Genomic DNA, 17,145 nt, shown 5'->3' on the forward strand with positions numbered 1-17,145 from the left:
CGCCTTTGCGACCCAAATGGTTGAGAGCTATGCAGGAGGCTGCCCTCAGCCTTGGAATTACGCTCTGCTGTTGGGCCTGGGTCTGACAGGACATGTCATAGCTTAGTCTCTCAGCAGGAGGATCACCGGGGGCTGATCCGCATTCTTCAGCCCCCCGCCGAGCTCTGCCGGGAAGCACTCTTCGCACGCTTCACGCTCGCGAACTCTCACGAGATCACAGGCCGGGATCTCGCAAGGAGGAGTCCCCACATGTTGTTTTAATATGTGTCATTTTTATATATGTAATTATTTGGACACTGTAGTATAATACCTTCAATGAAGACAGGAGCCTCTGATCTGGTGACGATGTATTTATTCACTTAAACAGCTTTGTGCAGCATGCAGACACATTTGTGCATTAATGATAAAGGCCAACGGGCCTAAAGTGGCAGAGAGAATGTTGCCGTGATGATCTGGGTCCAAGTCGTGTAAGGAGCGGGCCCCGTAGCAGGAGGGCTATGCAGGACACACCTTCGCGTCCTCCGCTCGTCCCGTAATGCGCGCGAAGCGCGCGGGGGCGGAGCTTGGTCCACTCGCGAGATCTCACGAGAGCGCGGGCTCTCGCGATGTCTCTACACATCTCCCCTTTTCAACGCACATCAAACTCATTGTAAAACATAGTCATTATATCTCACCGGTCTTCTGTGTTCCCTTCTGGGACGATCAACAGTCTGGGTGAAATTCTCTTGTTGCTCCTGATCAGGATCTTCACCCAATGGTTCCGGTTCAACTTCTGTTTCACCCCTCTCTCTGTCATCTCTTTCTGGTTCTCTTTCTTCACCTGCTCCAAAATCCCTTTCGGTTTCCGCTGGTGGTCTCTCTGGGGTCTTTGCTCTTCCTCGATTCTTCTGGTATAATGCTACTCTTTCTAAATTCCACGCTCGCCCATCTTCCGTGCGGATGTGGTTTGCCCCTTTGTGAATCACTTTGATGGGTCGGCTAAACCGAGACCCTGTGCTTTGATCCTTCTTCGGTAACTGGATTTTGACCAAGTCTCCCTCTCCGATGTCTGACGTCTGCTTGGTTCTTCTTCTTCGATCGCTCCAAGATTTCATGTGTGCCTTGTCGCTTTCAATTCTCCAGACTACTTCCGCCATGTCCACCGCATCATCCTCACGTATTTTCGACAACCATGGTGGGATCAGCGTGGATGCAGCACTCCTCCCTCTCAACAATTTGAACGGGGATATTTGGGTGATCCCATTTGGTGTGAGTCTGTGGGCTGCTATGGCCTCCTTGGTGGTTTTGAGCGGGTCCATGCCCGAAGCTGTCGCCAATTGGATGGCGCCTTTTATGAACCTGTTGGCCTTTTCGACAAGCCCATTTGCTTGTGGGTTATACAGGGCCGCTTTCTTTTGTTTTATGTTGTTTCTTTTTAAGAACTCCTCCATGTCTTTCGAGACTAGTTGCACCCCATTGTCAGTGACTACTTCCTTGGGAAGACCTTCCCTCTGAAAAATGTCTGTAAGTACTTCTATAACAGTTGCCGTAGTTATGTTCGGGACGAACGCGGCCTCCACCCACTTGGATAGGTAGTCAACCAGTACTACGCCGTACCGGTGTTCCGGTACCATTGCTTCCAAAGGTCCTATGAAGTCAATGCCGACCTTTGACCACACCGCTTCTGGAGTTTCTGTGGGTATTAGGGGTGCTTGGCGAACCTTGAGTCTCTTGTCACTGTTGAGGCATTCATGGCAACATTCTATCATGGATCGAATTTCCTGGTCCATGGATGGCCACCAGTAGGCCTCTCTCACTCTGCGACGGGTCATGGTGTTTCCCAAGTGGCCCGCGTGGGCTCTACCTAGGATGATTCTTCTCATACCTGTGGGAGGAATAATCTGGTCTGACTTCATGATTATTCCCTTCGTTTCCGATAGTTCATCCGACACCTTCCAGTAGGGTCTCATGCCCTCGGGTAACGCCTTTTCACTCGGCCAACCTTCCTTTGTCCATTTGCGGATCATGGCCATGGTGGGGTCTTTTCCATCTTCCTCTTCCCAGTGTCTCTCACTGAGTTCCAGGTACTCTGGCGCTCTCACATCCATAATCGATGCCACTATGCATTCTCCGTGGAGGAAAGTGGTGGCTTTATCCTTACCCTCCGGCAGTCTCGACATGCAGTCGGCTTGAAAATATGCTGGATCTCAAACGTGTACTCTTGCAGCTTGGCTGCGATGCGTGCCAATCTGGGCGTGGATACTTTTGTGCCTCCCGGGCTAAGCAGATGGATCAGGGGCTTATGGTCAGTTACCAACTTGAATTTGGTGCCCCATACATATGTCCTGAAATGCTCCACCGCCCATGCGCAGGCCAACATTTCTTTTTCAATGGTGGAATAGTTCTGTTCCGCCTCTGATAATGCTTTCGATGCAAAGGCCACAACGTGTTCAGTGTCGCATTTCTTTTGTGTGAGCACTGCTCCCAGCCCATAGGCACTGGCGTCGGTGGTGACAACAGTTTCCCACGCGGGATTGAACGGTTGGAGGCATGGTGCTTCTACGATATGCTGTTTTATCTTCACCATCGCTGTCTTTTGGGGTTCTTGCCACACAAATTCCGAGCCCTTTTTGAGTACTTCTCGAAGGGGTGCCGTGGTTTCGGAAAACTTCGGTATGAACTTCGCATAGTACTCAGCCAGTCCCAGAAATGACCTTACTTCCTCTTTGCTGACTGGTTCCGGTGCTTTAATGATTGCTTGCATGAGATTCTGTTTGGGACTGATCCCTTTTTCTGAAATCTTATATCCTAAGTATTCAACTTCTTTCACTCTGAACAGACATTTCTCATAGCGTAACCGCACCCCAGCTTCTTGTAGCTTGTTTAAGACAATTCTCAACGTGGCGTCGTGCGTCTGCTCATCTTCCGCATACACGAGGATGTCGTCCTGGAAGTACACTACATTTTTAACTTTCTTCAGCAAGACGTCCATCATGCGTTGGAACACCGACGCTGCCGATGACAACCCGAATGGCATCTTGGTAAATTGGTATGTGCCAAATGGAGTGATGAATGCCGTGAGGGGTTTCGATTCATCATGTAGCTGTATTTGGTGGTATGCATTCCTCATGTCCAGTTTCGAAAATATCCTGGCTTCTTTCATTAACAGAATGAGTTAATTTATGCTTGGAAGGGGGTAGTTATCGGTGATGACTTCCAAGTTTAAGCTGCGTAAGTCTATGCATACCCTGAGTTCCTGTGATTGGGGTTTCTTTATGAGCACGATGGGGCTCAGCCATTCTGATGCTTCGATTTCTTCTATAACGCCCTCCATTTTCATCTTTTCCAGCTGACTTCTAAGGGTAGCCCTTGCCGTGGCAGGTACTGGCCTCACTCGGTGCTTTACAGGGACGGCATTCCTTTTGAGTATTATCTTGTGGAGAAAACCCCTGATGTGCCCCGGCTCCTCGGAGAAAAGTGTTGGGTAGTCGCTTTTGACCACGGGTCCTCTCGTCACCCTGACTGACAGGACTTGTTCTTCAGTGGTGGGATCCAGTCTGATCTTCAGCTTGTCCTGGTCGTCCCACCCTAGCACTGCTGGGCCTTCGTGACTGAAATAGACCCTGGTCGTGGTTCCCCTTCCTTTGAATTCCACTTTGGCTTGGATGTATCCTAGTAGTTCGACTGACGCCCCTCCAAACACCGTAGGTTTGTGCTTCGTTGTGAGCACTTGCACCTTTTCCTTTCCCACCATGCCCTTGTACGTGCGAAGGGGAAGGATCGTTAGATCGGACCCTGAATCTGCCATGACCCTAGTTTCTATTCCATCAATCTTGATCACGCAGTGGGGCTTCTCTCTCCTCGCTCTTGTGCTGTTAACCATGATGACAGTGGGTCTCCCTTCATCTTCGGAGGATGACTCTTTCTCCGGATTGCGATCTGCATTGATGCTGGAGACTTTCTTGTTCCTCCACCGACACACGATGGAGAAATGGCCAATGCGTTTGCAAATGGAGCACTCCTTGTCTCTGGCTGGGCACTCCCTGTCAAACGCCAGGTGTTTCGTGCTGGTGCACCTGTGACACTTTAGGGGTTCTTTTCTGTTCCCTCTCCCTTCTTTCGTGTCAGCGGCCATCCTCTCTTTTCTTGCATGGTAACCCACTGCCTGTATTTCAGCCGAACTCTGGGCCCCCGTGAGCTCCTTACGTCTTCCTGCCGTTTCTTCCACTGCCCTGGCGATCTCAATCACTTTCTCCAACTGCAGTTCTTTTTCGACAATAAACTTATCTTGGACCTTCCGGCTGTTGGTGTGGACGACCAACATGTCACAAATGAGACTCTCCGCGTTGTTGCCAAAGTTACACAGCGCCGCCAATTCCCTCAGCTTGGTGACGTAATCGTCAACTGGTTCAGATATTTCTTGCTTTCGTGTGTAAAACCGTATTCGGTGGAGCACTGTGTTCTCTTTACTGGCAAACCTTTTTATGATTCTCCTGACAGCCTCCTTAAAAACATCGTCATTGTCGCCAGCCACTGGTATCGGGGTGAGACTCTCAAATATTCTCTGTCCTTCCACTCCCAGGGCATTTAATAGCATGGCCCTGCGCCTAGCCGCTGAAAACCCGCCCCTCCTAGGGCCTCCACATATGTCGTGAATAGGGGCTGCCATTGTGGCCATGGAATGGCAGGCCTACCTGGAGTTTGGAGAAATGGCGGCGGTGGCGTTGCTCCTTGCATGTTCCTCCGTGGGTTCTGGTGGTGATCCTCGTCGCCAATTTATGTAGTATAATACCTTCAATGAAGACAGGAGCCTCTGATCTGGTGACGATGTATTTATTCACTTAAACAGCTTTGTGCAGCATGCAGACACATTTGTGCATTAATGATAAAGGCCAACGGGCCTAAAGTGGCAGAGAGAATGTTGCCGTGATGATCTGGGTCCAAGTCGTGTAAGGAGCGGGCCCCGTAGCAGGAGGGCTATGCAGGACGCACCTTTGCGTCCTCCGCTCGTCCCGTAATGCGCGCGAAGCGCGCGGGGGGAGCTTGGTCCACTCGCGAGATCTCGCGAGAGCGCGGGCTCTCGCGATGTCTCTACAGACACTGATATGAAATTGTTTATTGACATAAAAAAATATATATACACACAGTTTTAGTTTAGACACATGGAAATGCCATAAATATCTGTTTAATGACATTATTTTATTAGAAATATGTAAACGTTCTTTGAACTGTATACATACAATGTTAAACAAATAATAATAAAATAAAAATAATGTGTTGTTCACAATTGTTTCCCCGCTCCTATCCTGTCCTGTTTATGGTCTTGTCACTTGTTCTATTGCATTTATCCATTTGAGTTCCATTTTAAAATGAATTTTGAAATTAATTTCTAGATCCTATTTCATGTCCTTGTTATGAAATGTTATTTTTTTATTAATGCTATTGTAGCTGTTTATATCAATTAAATGTACTTCTAAAAAAAATCAATAAGCATAAAAAATAAAAATAAATAAGAAAGGAAACTATCCTACTAAGCCCCTTCAATTTCCCCATACTTACTGGCTCCACGTGGTTTCAGCCCTAGGCGTCAAGGGAGGCGGACCAACCGCCTGGATGGGCGGGTCACGCCAGCGTGTGACGTGGCGCGTCACACTATCCTTCCTGTCATTTACAGTTTGAGCTGGGCTGTCAGTTGCTTCCGCGTTCGGCAGTGAGCGCGAGCTACAGGTGCCTAAGTAAGACACAGGTGCCGTTCATCTCGCATCCCAGTCATGGCCACTGACGAGCTGGCCTCCAAGCTACACCGAAGGCTGAAGGTAGAGGAGGACGGTGTGGAGCCTCAGGCACTCGGTAACGGCGCAGCCCTGGAGCACGAGAGTGAAAACGGGGAGTCCGCGCCGAGCGCTGGCCCCGAGCTTAGCGCTAAACTGCAGCGACGGAATGACCTGAACCAGGGGGTGGGCGAACAGCAGCAACCGAGCCTGCGGGTCTTCAATCCGTACACCGAATACAAGGAGTTCAGCAGGAAGCAGATCAAGAGCATGGAGAGCATGTTCAAACAGTGAGTCACAGCTGCGATGCGCACAGCCCCGCACCCCCACACCTACACCAATTGCTGCAACTCAGCCTGTAAAACGCACAGTTCTACGGCATCATGGGGACACCGCTCCATGCACTCGCACAGGCAACCCTTCAGGATTTAAGTAATGGGAGCATTTGAAAACAGACCGCAAAACCCAACTCCTTCAAAACGTGAGCGTGTCCACTGCCCAGCCTACATTACAACACACCGCTGCACGTGCAACCCCGCCTTCACTCGCACAGCCTACCCGGCTGATAACGAGCATTTTCAAGCAATGAGTAAATTTGATAACGCCCAAACCGCCACTGCATATACACCCCGTCACCTGCTCCCACACAAACGATTAGGATCGTATGCAATCAGTGCTCCGACGGACTGTACGCACAGTTGCAGATTCAGTGTTTCAAAGGGTTCCAGCGCGCGGAACTGTAGGCGGATCCCCGCACAACTAACAGCAAATCGTGCTCACACGTTGCCTTTGAAGTCCATTGCACTGTATGTAATGATTAATTTTACCTTGTGCACAAACCACCACCTCCTTGCAGACAAAGGCACTGCTCAAAGTGAGTCCGTTGCACATTGCACAACCCGTGCACTGCATCCATACCGATACATCCACTGGAGCTCAAAAGTAAGAGTGCATGCCAAGGTGTGAGTGTTGACTCCCTGCATTAAGATCATGTATCCTACGTTGCATTACATGCATCCAGGTCCGGCTGAATATGTCAGGGCTCGCGGGGGCCCATTTTAAAGTGTGCGGGGGGGTTCCTACATACCAGCCAAACATTCTGATGGCCCATAGGGTGCTTACTTTATAATGGAGAAAGTATCGAGGTGTGAAAAGGCTGCTGATTATCGCGGGCCAGGCGGCCACGGGGATGCTGACACTAGGGGCCTGATTCACAGAGCGTTTTCCGATGGTATTGCGCCATTAGAAAACACTTATTTGAATCGGGCCCTAAATGTCTGATAATGCAAACGAAAAAGGACTAACATGGCAACAAGGTGATAAGATCGTTGCAGGATCCTGGGAGATGCCTGAGGTGACGATCTGAAAGCACCAGCAAGCAATGGCAACCTGTAACTTGCGCACATTTGATGTCCGATTTTAGAGAAGATGTTTCTGTACCATAACACTGCCAACATGGGCGGCACCCCCCCACCCCCCGCAGGCTCAGGGTTTATTTCAACCAAAGGGCACACAGTACTGCATTAGCGAACACATCATCACATGCCGGCAGTGTCTCAGGAAATCTCCTACATACAACTCAAAGTAATTAATACATCTAGGTCCTTGTGGGGGTGAAGCCCTGCCACACTTAGCATGACAATTCCGTCCATCAGCATTTCTGCGCCAGCTACCACTGCATGTCGGGAGGCAGCACTGCCGCTCCTGTGTGTGACTACGCTGCTGTTGGAGCAGCGCGACCCCCGTTAGACTTTAGAACACAGGTGACATCGAGGTACCTGCTACACTTGCCTCCAGGGAAGTTGCCCAGGCCATCCGCTTGTGCCTGTGTGCAATGTGATTGGCCGTGGTTGACTAGGGGGCCTGGACTACTCATCCTATCGTTGAGTAAAATCCTTCTACCCATGAATGTGAGAGGCAGCCCCCACTCCTATTAAACCTAACGATTGTGAAGTGGGTCCTGTTTCCGTTTTTTGTCCTCCTGGGGTAAATTGTGAACACTTAAAATTGCTAATGCTTTATAAACATTTGTACTTTGATGATAAACCAAAGACCACTATATAAAACAGTATTTTTAGGAGTGTTTATTTTTTTACTGGGGCAGTTGCACAGTGCCTTTGTACATGCTTTTACCTGGTGACTGAGCCATGTTATCTATCGGTGTAGAAGTCTTTCTTTGCTGTAAAGGGCTTCTGAGGGGCAGGGGGTTGAGAGGTGTGTCCAGGGGAATATTTTCGTGCTTTCAAAAATGGGCTGTCATCTCGTACTGGCGGTGTCTGTCTCCCACGACCCTCCCTGAGGGCAGCCCCACTCTGATGGCCCTACCCTCTGCTGCAAGTGTGTGTGGCCTGTCCCTGCTGCAACGTATGTGTGGGGGTTCTGGGATAATCTTCAGTTGTATCCTATTAAAGGAACTGCAGGTGTAGGCTGACAATGACAATGTTGTTATTTTCAACCAAATAGGATTTAGAAAGGAATACTCCATCATACATAATATTATGGCACTTGTTTCGCTTGTGGAGCAGGCGAGATGCATGTACAATCGGGCCATATAAACTGCCTTTGTCGACTTTAGCGGCGCATTTGACACAGTAACCAGCAAATGCTATGGTGTAAAGTTTTTCTAATTGGGGAATCCCTATAGGTCTGTTAAACATGATTAGTTCATTGCATGACAACAGCAGGGTCAAAGTTGGGTACATGCATGATGGCGTACTGTCATTTCTTTTAGTACATCTGCTGACCTAAAGCAGGGTCATGTCCCTGGCCTCACTTTGTTAAACTTATACTTGGTGGAATCTCCTGCTGAATTGTGTGGTGCTGGAGCGCATCCGCCTCGATTAGATACTTTTTGGATAAAATGACATGGATATGCTGACTATTTTATAGGACTCCAAGAGGCCTTCCATCACAGCTGGACGTGCTCAGAAAATAGGGACAGACTTATCTGCTTGTAATTAACGTTGCGAAAACGAAGTTTGTCTTTTCAGGGCAGTTAACTACAATGCATGTTTAGATACGGAATCAGAATAGCAGTGATGTTGAAGTAGACCAGTAAATCCATCTGTTATTAATGGTCGACTGTAAGCTGACTTGGTATCCTCAGAAACCATATCAAGATCTCGTCGGTAGTTGACCTCTTCATCGTTATTTGCCCGGCGTAACCCTGGGTATTCATTTAAAGGTCTGAGAAATTTCTACTTGATTACATTATTCCAACAATGCTATACGGATCTGAAACACGGGAGTATAGAAAACAGCAGGAATTACTCAAAATTGAACGTTTTTGTATCAATTAGCCTACCTAAAAGTCTACCTGTTGAAACCTGAACCGAACTGTCAGTTAATTCGGAAAATGTATTGTTATACTACAAAGATATAATCTAATTAAAGAGGTGTAATCTGGCTCGCCCACATACATTTTTATAATATAAATATATGGGTTATGCTAATCTGCTACTATGGATCACTTGCTGAATGAAGCTCAATCTTGGAGTAACTATATTAAATCCAATGTGGAAGTTGAAACTGTATCTGAGGCTAGCATTAAAATACATACAGAAAAAATAATTTATGCTGATCATGAGCAGAAAAAGATTGATCTTGCTACCATGGATCACTTCCTCATTTATGATGGTATTCTCTATGTTTGGATGTCTCTTTTATTGTTGAAGCGCTTTGATACCAAGGGTTTATGTATATAGGCTATATATTTTTTATTTGATTTTGTAAAGCGCACTACAGCCCAAAGGCATCGAGGCCCTAAAAAAAACGATATATATATATATATATATACTCTAGAGATTACTATTAATATATCCCTAAAATGGGCCACCTACCCAGATGCATTGTGTTCCCTAGTACCAGTACTAAAGAGATTATTTGAGAGTAGTATTCAATGTTGTAAACTTTGAAATTAAAGGGCATGGAATCAAGTTAAATCATTAAGAACGTTTTGCGTGTGTAGGGCTTCTTTTTGTCTTGAAAGTGTAAAACATCTGTTAATTGACTGCTGGGGTGGATACATTGTGTACTGTTAAAATGGGTGATGCTTTTAACATTACTGTGCATCGGCAATTGTAAAAATAAACAATGTCTTTGTCTGCTTTACCCAGTGAATGAGCCATTTTATCTATCGGTATAGAATACCTCCTTGTCTTGGAAGGCCTTCAGAGGTAGTGGCAAGGGGTTGACTGGCTTGTGTCCGGGGGAATATTTTGGGGCTTTCAGAAATTGGGCTGCAGGCTCATACTGCATGTGCTCATGGTGGTATCCCTGTTCATCCCAAGGGGCACTCTGATGGCACTACCCTCTGCTGCAATTGTGTGTGTGGCCTGTCCCTGCTACAATACACGCATGATGGGGTTCTGGGAGAACTGCATTTCTACATATCTTTGTCCTCCCTCCCCAGTGTATTTTCCACTCTACTCATTATTCCATGTGATCAGAAATGTTTTTCTTCAATGTCGACTCTATTCGACAATGTCTACTCTGCTTGACCTCCACAGTCCTCACTGATGATGATAATAATAAAGTAGTTATGGGTGTGTTATACAAATAATATTCAAAGGACCTATTAACCGATCAAATGGCTTTCTGCATTTTCTTTCCTTGTTTGGTAAAATTTCACTAAACTGGGGAAGTTGCAGACTGTCGGTAGGTACGAAGCTGTGGCTGCAAAACACAGTTCCCTTTTTGTCATAATTCATGCAGAAGTACTTTTTCTGGGCTACTTCATCTCTCGCAGCCTTGGTTTTTTCTTCTTGACAAGGCCCTGCCCCGGTGCACCCCCGCGAACACGGCGATCATATTTGCTATTCAAAGAGCCCCTCAAAACTTCGTAGCCTCTCCAGAACCAGTCCTAACAAAACTGGCTTTCTACGCTTCATGGTGTTCACAACCTTGTTATGATAATTATTTATATATCGTTTTTGTCAAAGCGCTTTACATAAACATATTTGCATACAATTCTTACTCAACCGAAGTTGGTACTCTATCGACCTTCAGGTCCTTGCTGAAGTGTATGATTGAGAGGGCCAGTCTTATCTGTGTTAACTTGTTCCAAAGACATGGTCTCTTTTTTTTTTTTTTTTTTTCTTCCCCCCTCTTCTGCAGTTCTGTTTTACAGTTTAGTGGTGTGTGTTGGCCTTCAGAGAGGGCGAGTTTTTCAGCAAAGTTGTGTTGCATTTTGTTTGTGACTGCTTTGTAGTTGATGCAGGCTGTCTTGAACATGATGCTTGCTTGAAGCAGCATCCAGTGCAGCTCATTGAGGATGTGAGTGTGAGGGTATGTGCAGAATGGCTTTTCAAGGGCTAAGGGCTCTTCGGAGGCCTCCAAGTATGGCATTGCCACCATCCAGGTGTGAGATGACCAGGGCTTGGACAGTGTTGCTGAAACTTGAGGCTGGGATGAAAGGCTGAACTTTGTGGAGAAGTGTAAGCTGGTACCATGCTGCTTGCATCTTCTTGGTGATGTGTGCTTTGAAGGAGAGGTCCCAGTCAATGATTATGTTGAGAGGTTTTGCATTGAGTGAGATGTGTAGTGTGAAATCTGTCAAGCTTCATGTCCGTTAACGTTTCTTTGCTTGGATTGCTGGTTACTTAAAAAATATGATAGATCAAGTCTTTAGTGGCTAGTGTTCGTTATTTTGTTGTTGGACATGGAACAGGAACTTCATTTTTTTTAAGGGGCTGTTTTTGTAATGTCTTTGCGATAACCCTTTAAAATAAAAATATTGTTTTTTTGACCCTGATTTCACCCCCAAAACCTTAATTTAATATATATATGGAAAGCAAGTCATTTAAGGTCAAGGCAGTCGGCCGTGTACTGGGCTGCCTAAAGAACTTTTGGTAACATGGTCCTGTTATGTAAATTTAAGAGCTGACGAAAGCGGTATCAATCTGTCATTCCATACACCCTGTATTGTATGGTGAGGCTGGGTGCAGAGAAAGGATTGACCTTCATACTGATCCCTATTTGGCCCTCCCCCTTCTTGTTGGGTCTGATTCGAGCGCTCTTGTAGTAGTATGTAGTGGGGCCCTGGTGTCATCTGCTCTGTGATGCAAAATTAGAAAAAAAGTGCTTGCCAGTGGGGTTTCTTGGTGTCTCCCATTTGGTAGAAGCTGATGCAGATGTAAGCTGGGGAGAATGTTAAAGTTGTGTTTAGAGCTTACTTAACGGGTGCTTGGTACACAGATTTTTTTATTTTTATTTCTTTATTTTTTTTGTTTTGTTTATCTCCTGCTGCAATATAATTTGGCTGCAGAATATAATGGATGTTTCCAATCCACAACAATCAATTGCTCCATTATGTAAAGCCACCTTCTTTGGGGCGATCCATCTTAACTACAGTAGTATTTTCAGTGGGAGCCGTTTTGAAATGGTAGGACTTCTTTACGGTTGTGTGTCAGCGCTGTGATGTTGCAGTGTGTATTTTTCTTGCGTTATTCAGCTGTGCATATACTGTAAAAATAAATTTCATTCTTGGAATGAACTGCTGCATTTTATCATGGGTAAACATTTCATTTTGCAGGCAACTTGCAAAGCAGTCATTTGCTCGTTCCGTTCTCCACACACATCACAAACTTTTATACTCGGACAAGTGCACGTTTTGAGGCTCCTTTTTGCTTGTTTTAGTTTCTGTTACGATTTAGTTCTAAAAGCATTTTCTCTTGTAGACTGTTATAATTTGTTTCCATTAAGTTTTACGAAGCTGTTTGAGGGGTTTAGGACTGTGACACACATCCTTTTTTTTAAAGCAGCTGATGAATGATCTCTCCCCAAATGTGCTTTATTTTAATAATTTGCACGACTGACCATCCACTTCGCTCTTTAACATGATGAACAAGGCCTTAGTAATACCTAATCGAGTTGGGACTTCGTAGGTATGCAAATGAAACCCAGGGGCTTTATCTATAAAGGCTGCTGAGCAAAGTGGGTACCTGGCAAACTGAAGACCTCTTAACGTAAGCATTGGAAATTCATAGTTATTAGACCCTGGAAGTTGGGAAAGAATTGTGGGCGGGATAGTCTTCATCTTGCTCAACTGAATAAAGTACAGGAAACTATTTATTTTTACGAAGTAAATACTAATGCGGAGCCCTAACTGGAACCCAATGAACTATGGATAAGGCAGTGAATGGACAGACTGGAATGATCTGGTTGTCTGTAATATTCAATTGTCATTTAGTTTACTTCTCCCGTACAGAGTTCTCTATTTTCAACGCAAGTGGTGCACCTAGTGTTAACTGATTGAAGGCAAGACTCGGGAGGTTTAACGTGCTTGAATGGAATTTCAAGCATTTTGTAAACACAGGGCGAAATGAGTAATTGTTGGTATTCCTGCACTCCGTACATGCCTGCACATGATCTTTACCTTGTGCACGCTGTGTCTTGTAATGAAATGCCAACATCACTGACTTGAATTCCTCCACTTAGTGTTTTTTTTTTTTATTTTTTATGTTAAGGTATGGCCAAGCTAACGTTAAAGTAATGTTAATACTGCCTTCAGTTTACTCTTAGAAAAAAAATGTGCCGCTGCTGTGCCTTTAAAAAAAAAAAAAAAAAAAAAAAAAAAAAAAAAAACATACGTTGTTTTATTTGTGAAGAACCGGCCTACAAAACAAACCAGCATCACCAATGCCAACAGTTCGGGTTTTTCTGTAGGCATGGTAAAGGCACTGCCATAGTGGTATTAACTGGCCATTGATGATAGCAAGTGCAAAATGGTGCGAGTACCTGGGCATCTCGGGGTGAAATTACAATTTGATTAGCAGGAGCTAAAGATACATTCTGGGTATCCAGCATTAGTCAGTTACCAGGAGCCACCACTGGAAAACAGGGAGCTAGAACATAGGGTTCCGCAAAAGTGGCAAACATATAATTTCGTCCATTAGTTATTACCCCGTATGGTTAAAATGTTTTATAAATGTGCCCTAATGTTAATTTTTAGTTCGTCCCAAATGCGCAGAATTAAATTCATTTAGGTGTGTTTGCTCAACATCAGTTGGCATGGGGAAACAAAAGTAGCTCCTGGTAGATGTTGGTATTTAGCTTACCAGGCTCTTCTAGGCAACAAGCAGGAGCTGAATCGCTCCCAGCTCCCCTGAATTTCGAACGCTGCATCTAATAGCACTTCCTGGCAAATGCCTAATTCTTATACACAGTTCAAAACTGTTGGCTTTGCCAATGCTTGTTTTTCACAGGCCTTCAGTGGAGGACACGCATAGTGCTTATAAATGGAGTGGCTTAATGTAGCCCTTGTTAAGACAATTTTGTTACACCAGTAGCGGTTCACAACTCCAAATAAGTCATTAACTCTGAGAAGACTGCTTTGAAAAACCACTGGCAGGCACTTAGAAGCGCAGAGTTTGATGGTTCCCGTGTGGAAGTGTTTTGGACGGTGAGTGGCAGGAACTGGGTGGGAATGGCCATAGGGCTTAGCATAGCCTTGGGCAGTCAATGGGTGGACAAATAACGAAACGCCTACAAGCTGTGTCACTCGTGCCATTTCTCCTTATCTGTACTCTAATGCAATAGTGTTGGCTTTTAGGCGTCGCAAACACCTTTGCCCAAACAAAAACATGTTGCACTCTACATTTACAAAGCGTGTGCGTATTGTCTGGATTACTTAATGGTTATCGTCAGTGCTCTTTAGTCCCACTCTTCCCTTTTTTTTCTTCTTTTTTTCCCCTTTTTATTGCAGATGGTGTCAAGATTTTACACTGGAAAATAAATGATATACTTTCTTAACTCCTCCCCTTAAAACCTAAAGTAACATAACTCGCCAACATTGGTACACTTCATTACCTCGTTATGCCTCGCAACCCTAGGGACGTGGATCGGTTTGGCACGTGATGACCGACTTTGTTGTATCTGTAATTCATCAGTGGAATCTGCTAGACATATACTTAACCAATGTAGTGTTGCCCCCCCCCCCCCCCGAGAAGGCATATCCCAACTATGCAGATCACACCTCAGACCAATTTTGGAGCTCCTTGTATGGAGCAAAATGTTTGGTAGCAACTGCACTATATATATGGCAGAAAGTAGGGAAATACCTGGCAGCATTGTGATCCTTTGTATAGTGATGCATACATGGAGGGAAATTGGACTTGTCAGCCACCTTGTGTTTGTCTATCAGACCTGCCTTGAGTTAGCATTTTAAATGGTGGCTCTATCTTTGATGCAATTGATTGTTTTAGAACTGATGTTTCGTTTAATTGTTAAAATTGACTGGTTTTATTTGCCAAAGAATTGGTTTTAAGATTAATGATGTAAATGGAATGGTTTTTAAGTGTAATTTTCCAATCTGAAAATGTAATATGTTTAATTGTGTATGCTTGTAGTGTAAAGGTGTGACCATAAACACTTAAAAAAAAATATTATTTATCTAGTAATGTAACGTAACCCCACTTCCTTCCCTCATCTGGCAGATACATTTTCCCACCTTTAAGGTGTGCTAACGTCATTAAGGCAAAATAGGGTCAGGCTGGCACCGGGACCGTTACAAGACTGGAAGTAATAAAGGTAACTTTTGTAAATCAATCTGCGTCTTTCCTGTCCAAATCCTTCATTTCAAGAGAACCAAAATGCAACCGACTTTTGCCCAGGGATAACATCTTGCAAATAGCTCATCACATCAGTGGACCACCTTTAAGTGCTTTTACACAAAATGATGTGCAGTGGCACATACCTGTAAAATGCAGTGCTTTATGTACTTTGGATAAAGACACTTTCCTGGCCTCGCTACGTGTTCTAATAGCCCCACCCGAGCTGTAACGGAGTTTGGCAGTTTAAGCTAAATAGGCCAGGTAATTGTGGGAAGAATCCAGCGGCTGGCAATTACTGTTGATGCTTTTCTGCGTTTCCCTGCAGAGCCAAACGTTATGAGGAGGCTAATTGAGTTATGAAAGCTGGAAATCATGTCTAAATACATGTGGATAGCAAAATAAGAGGTGATGGCTGGAAGGTTTAGAGTAAATCTTAACCTCTGGCATTGCTCTATGCAACCCTCCACACCATCGTTCTTCGCCTGCCAAGCCATTACAAGAGGGGAAAGACCATATGCAAATCAGGATTGGTCCCATCCACGAACTGCTAGGTCACATCCCTTCTGCAAGAGACCACAAGCATCCGCAGACATGTTAAAGACCCAAGCTGCTCCTCACTGATGACGCCCAACAAGGCCGAAACATGTTTGGGGATGCTTGTGGTCTCCTGCAGAAGGAATGTGACCTAGCAGTTCGGGCTGGACTGCCCCTTTTTGGGGTAGGACCAAGCCTGATTCGCATATGTTTTTCCCATTCTGTAATGGCTTGGCAGGCTGAAAAACTATTGTCTGGAGGGTTGCCCAGAGCTGTGCCTGTGGTTATGATTAATTCAAAACCTTCCATCCATCACTTTTATTTTTGTTTTTCTTTTGCTAAATACATGAGGATAGTTCTCTATTGAAAGAATGCCAACATTCTTCCTTTTCTGTGTGGGGGGGGGGGGGGGGGTTCAAGTTGTATGTAGATGAAAGACCAGGGCGTTTGAATCAATAATCAATTGGTGGTCCATGCAAAGTATAGCCCATATTTTTCCTGACCTCCTATTTGAGGTTATTGCCATCAAACATCAGTCTTCATGAATAACCATTTTATATGTCCATTTACAACCCTGGTTCAAACCGTGCTTTAGAAGAGCCTGAAGAATTAAGCTCATATCCCAAGGGACCAGTGACTTGATGGGAGACCTCTCAAAGCGGAAGCTGTGACGCAGATGCTTCATTCCGTGATTTCCCACATACTCTTTTGTTTATGGATCCAGAAAGACCTTGATGTCTGTCCACTTTTCTCTCAGGGAAGCCAGAGACCACCCAACAATAAACCATCTTTTAGGATTTCTAAAAACAAAGCAACACCACAGGACAATGAAAGTATATCCTTGCATTCATATTTCAATAGAATTCATTACAACTTGCTACCGGAACTGATAATAGATGGTCTTGTGGATTTGTGTACTCCCTGTGCAATCCTGCAGAGAAGTCCTGCTTTTGGAAATCACCAGTTAAGCTTCAGAACTACCCCATTCATATTGATATATGGAGAGTTGCTTTGGGAGCACCCTGGTGAGGGGGTAAGTGCAATTTGTACAGCCGAAGGTAGCCACCCCTTCATTGCCCAAAAAAGCACTGACAAGACTGCGTTAGGTTTTAGTTTCTCTCCTGGTGATCACTAATATTGTGAGATGAAATGTTGTGTGCAAAGTAAATGCTGTCTCTGAGAATGTTGTGCAGGTGGGCTTGAATGAAGGATCTGTGTCTCAGTTGGTGGCTGCTTTGGGCTTAGAGGTGGCCTTTGGGGGTGTTCTTAGTTTAACTTGAGGTTTAGGAAGTGACTGACAGGAATACTGT

At 45.1% G+C, this 17,145-nt stretch overlaps 1 protein-coding gene across 1 annotated transcript in view; it reads left to right on the top strand.

Annotated features, from left to right (window-relative positions):
- Positions 1-5,633: 5,633 nt before the first annotated feature.
- Positions 5,634-17,145, top strand: part of EFHD2 (EF-hand domain family member D2) — a 313,776-nt gene continuing 302,264 nt past the window's right edge. The window contains exon 1 of the mRNA XM_069610892.1: positions 5,634-6,040. Coding sequence (XP_069466993.1) covers positions 5,751-6,040 — 290 coding nt within the window. The 5' untranslated portion in view covers positions 5,634-5,750. The remainder of the gene's footprint in view (positions 6,041-17,145) is intronic.

The sequence above is a fragment of the Ambystoma mexicanum genome, chromosome 8 (genome assembly GCF_040938575.1).
Source record: "Ambystoma mexicanum isolate Mex_15411 chromosome 8, UKY_AmexF1_1, whole genome shotgun sequence".
Taxonomy (NCBI): domain Eukaryota; kingdom Metazoa; phylum Chordata; class Amphibia; order Caudata; family Ambystomatidae; genus Ambystoma; species Ambystoma mexicanum.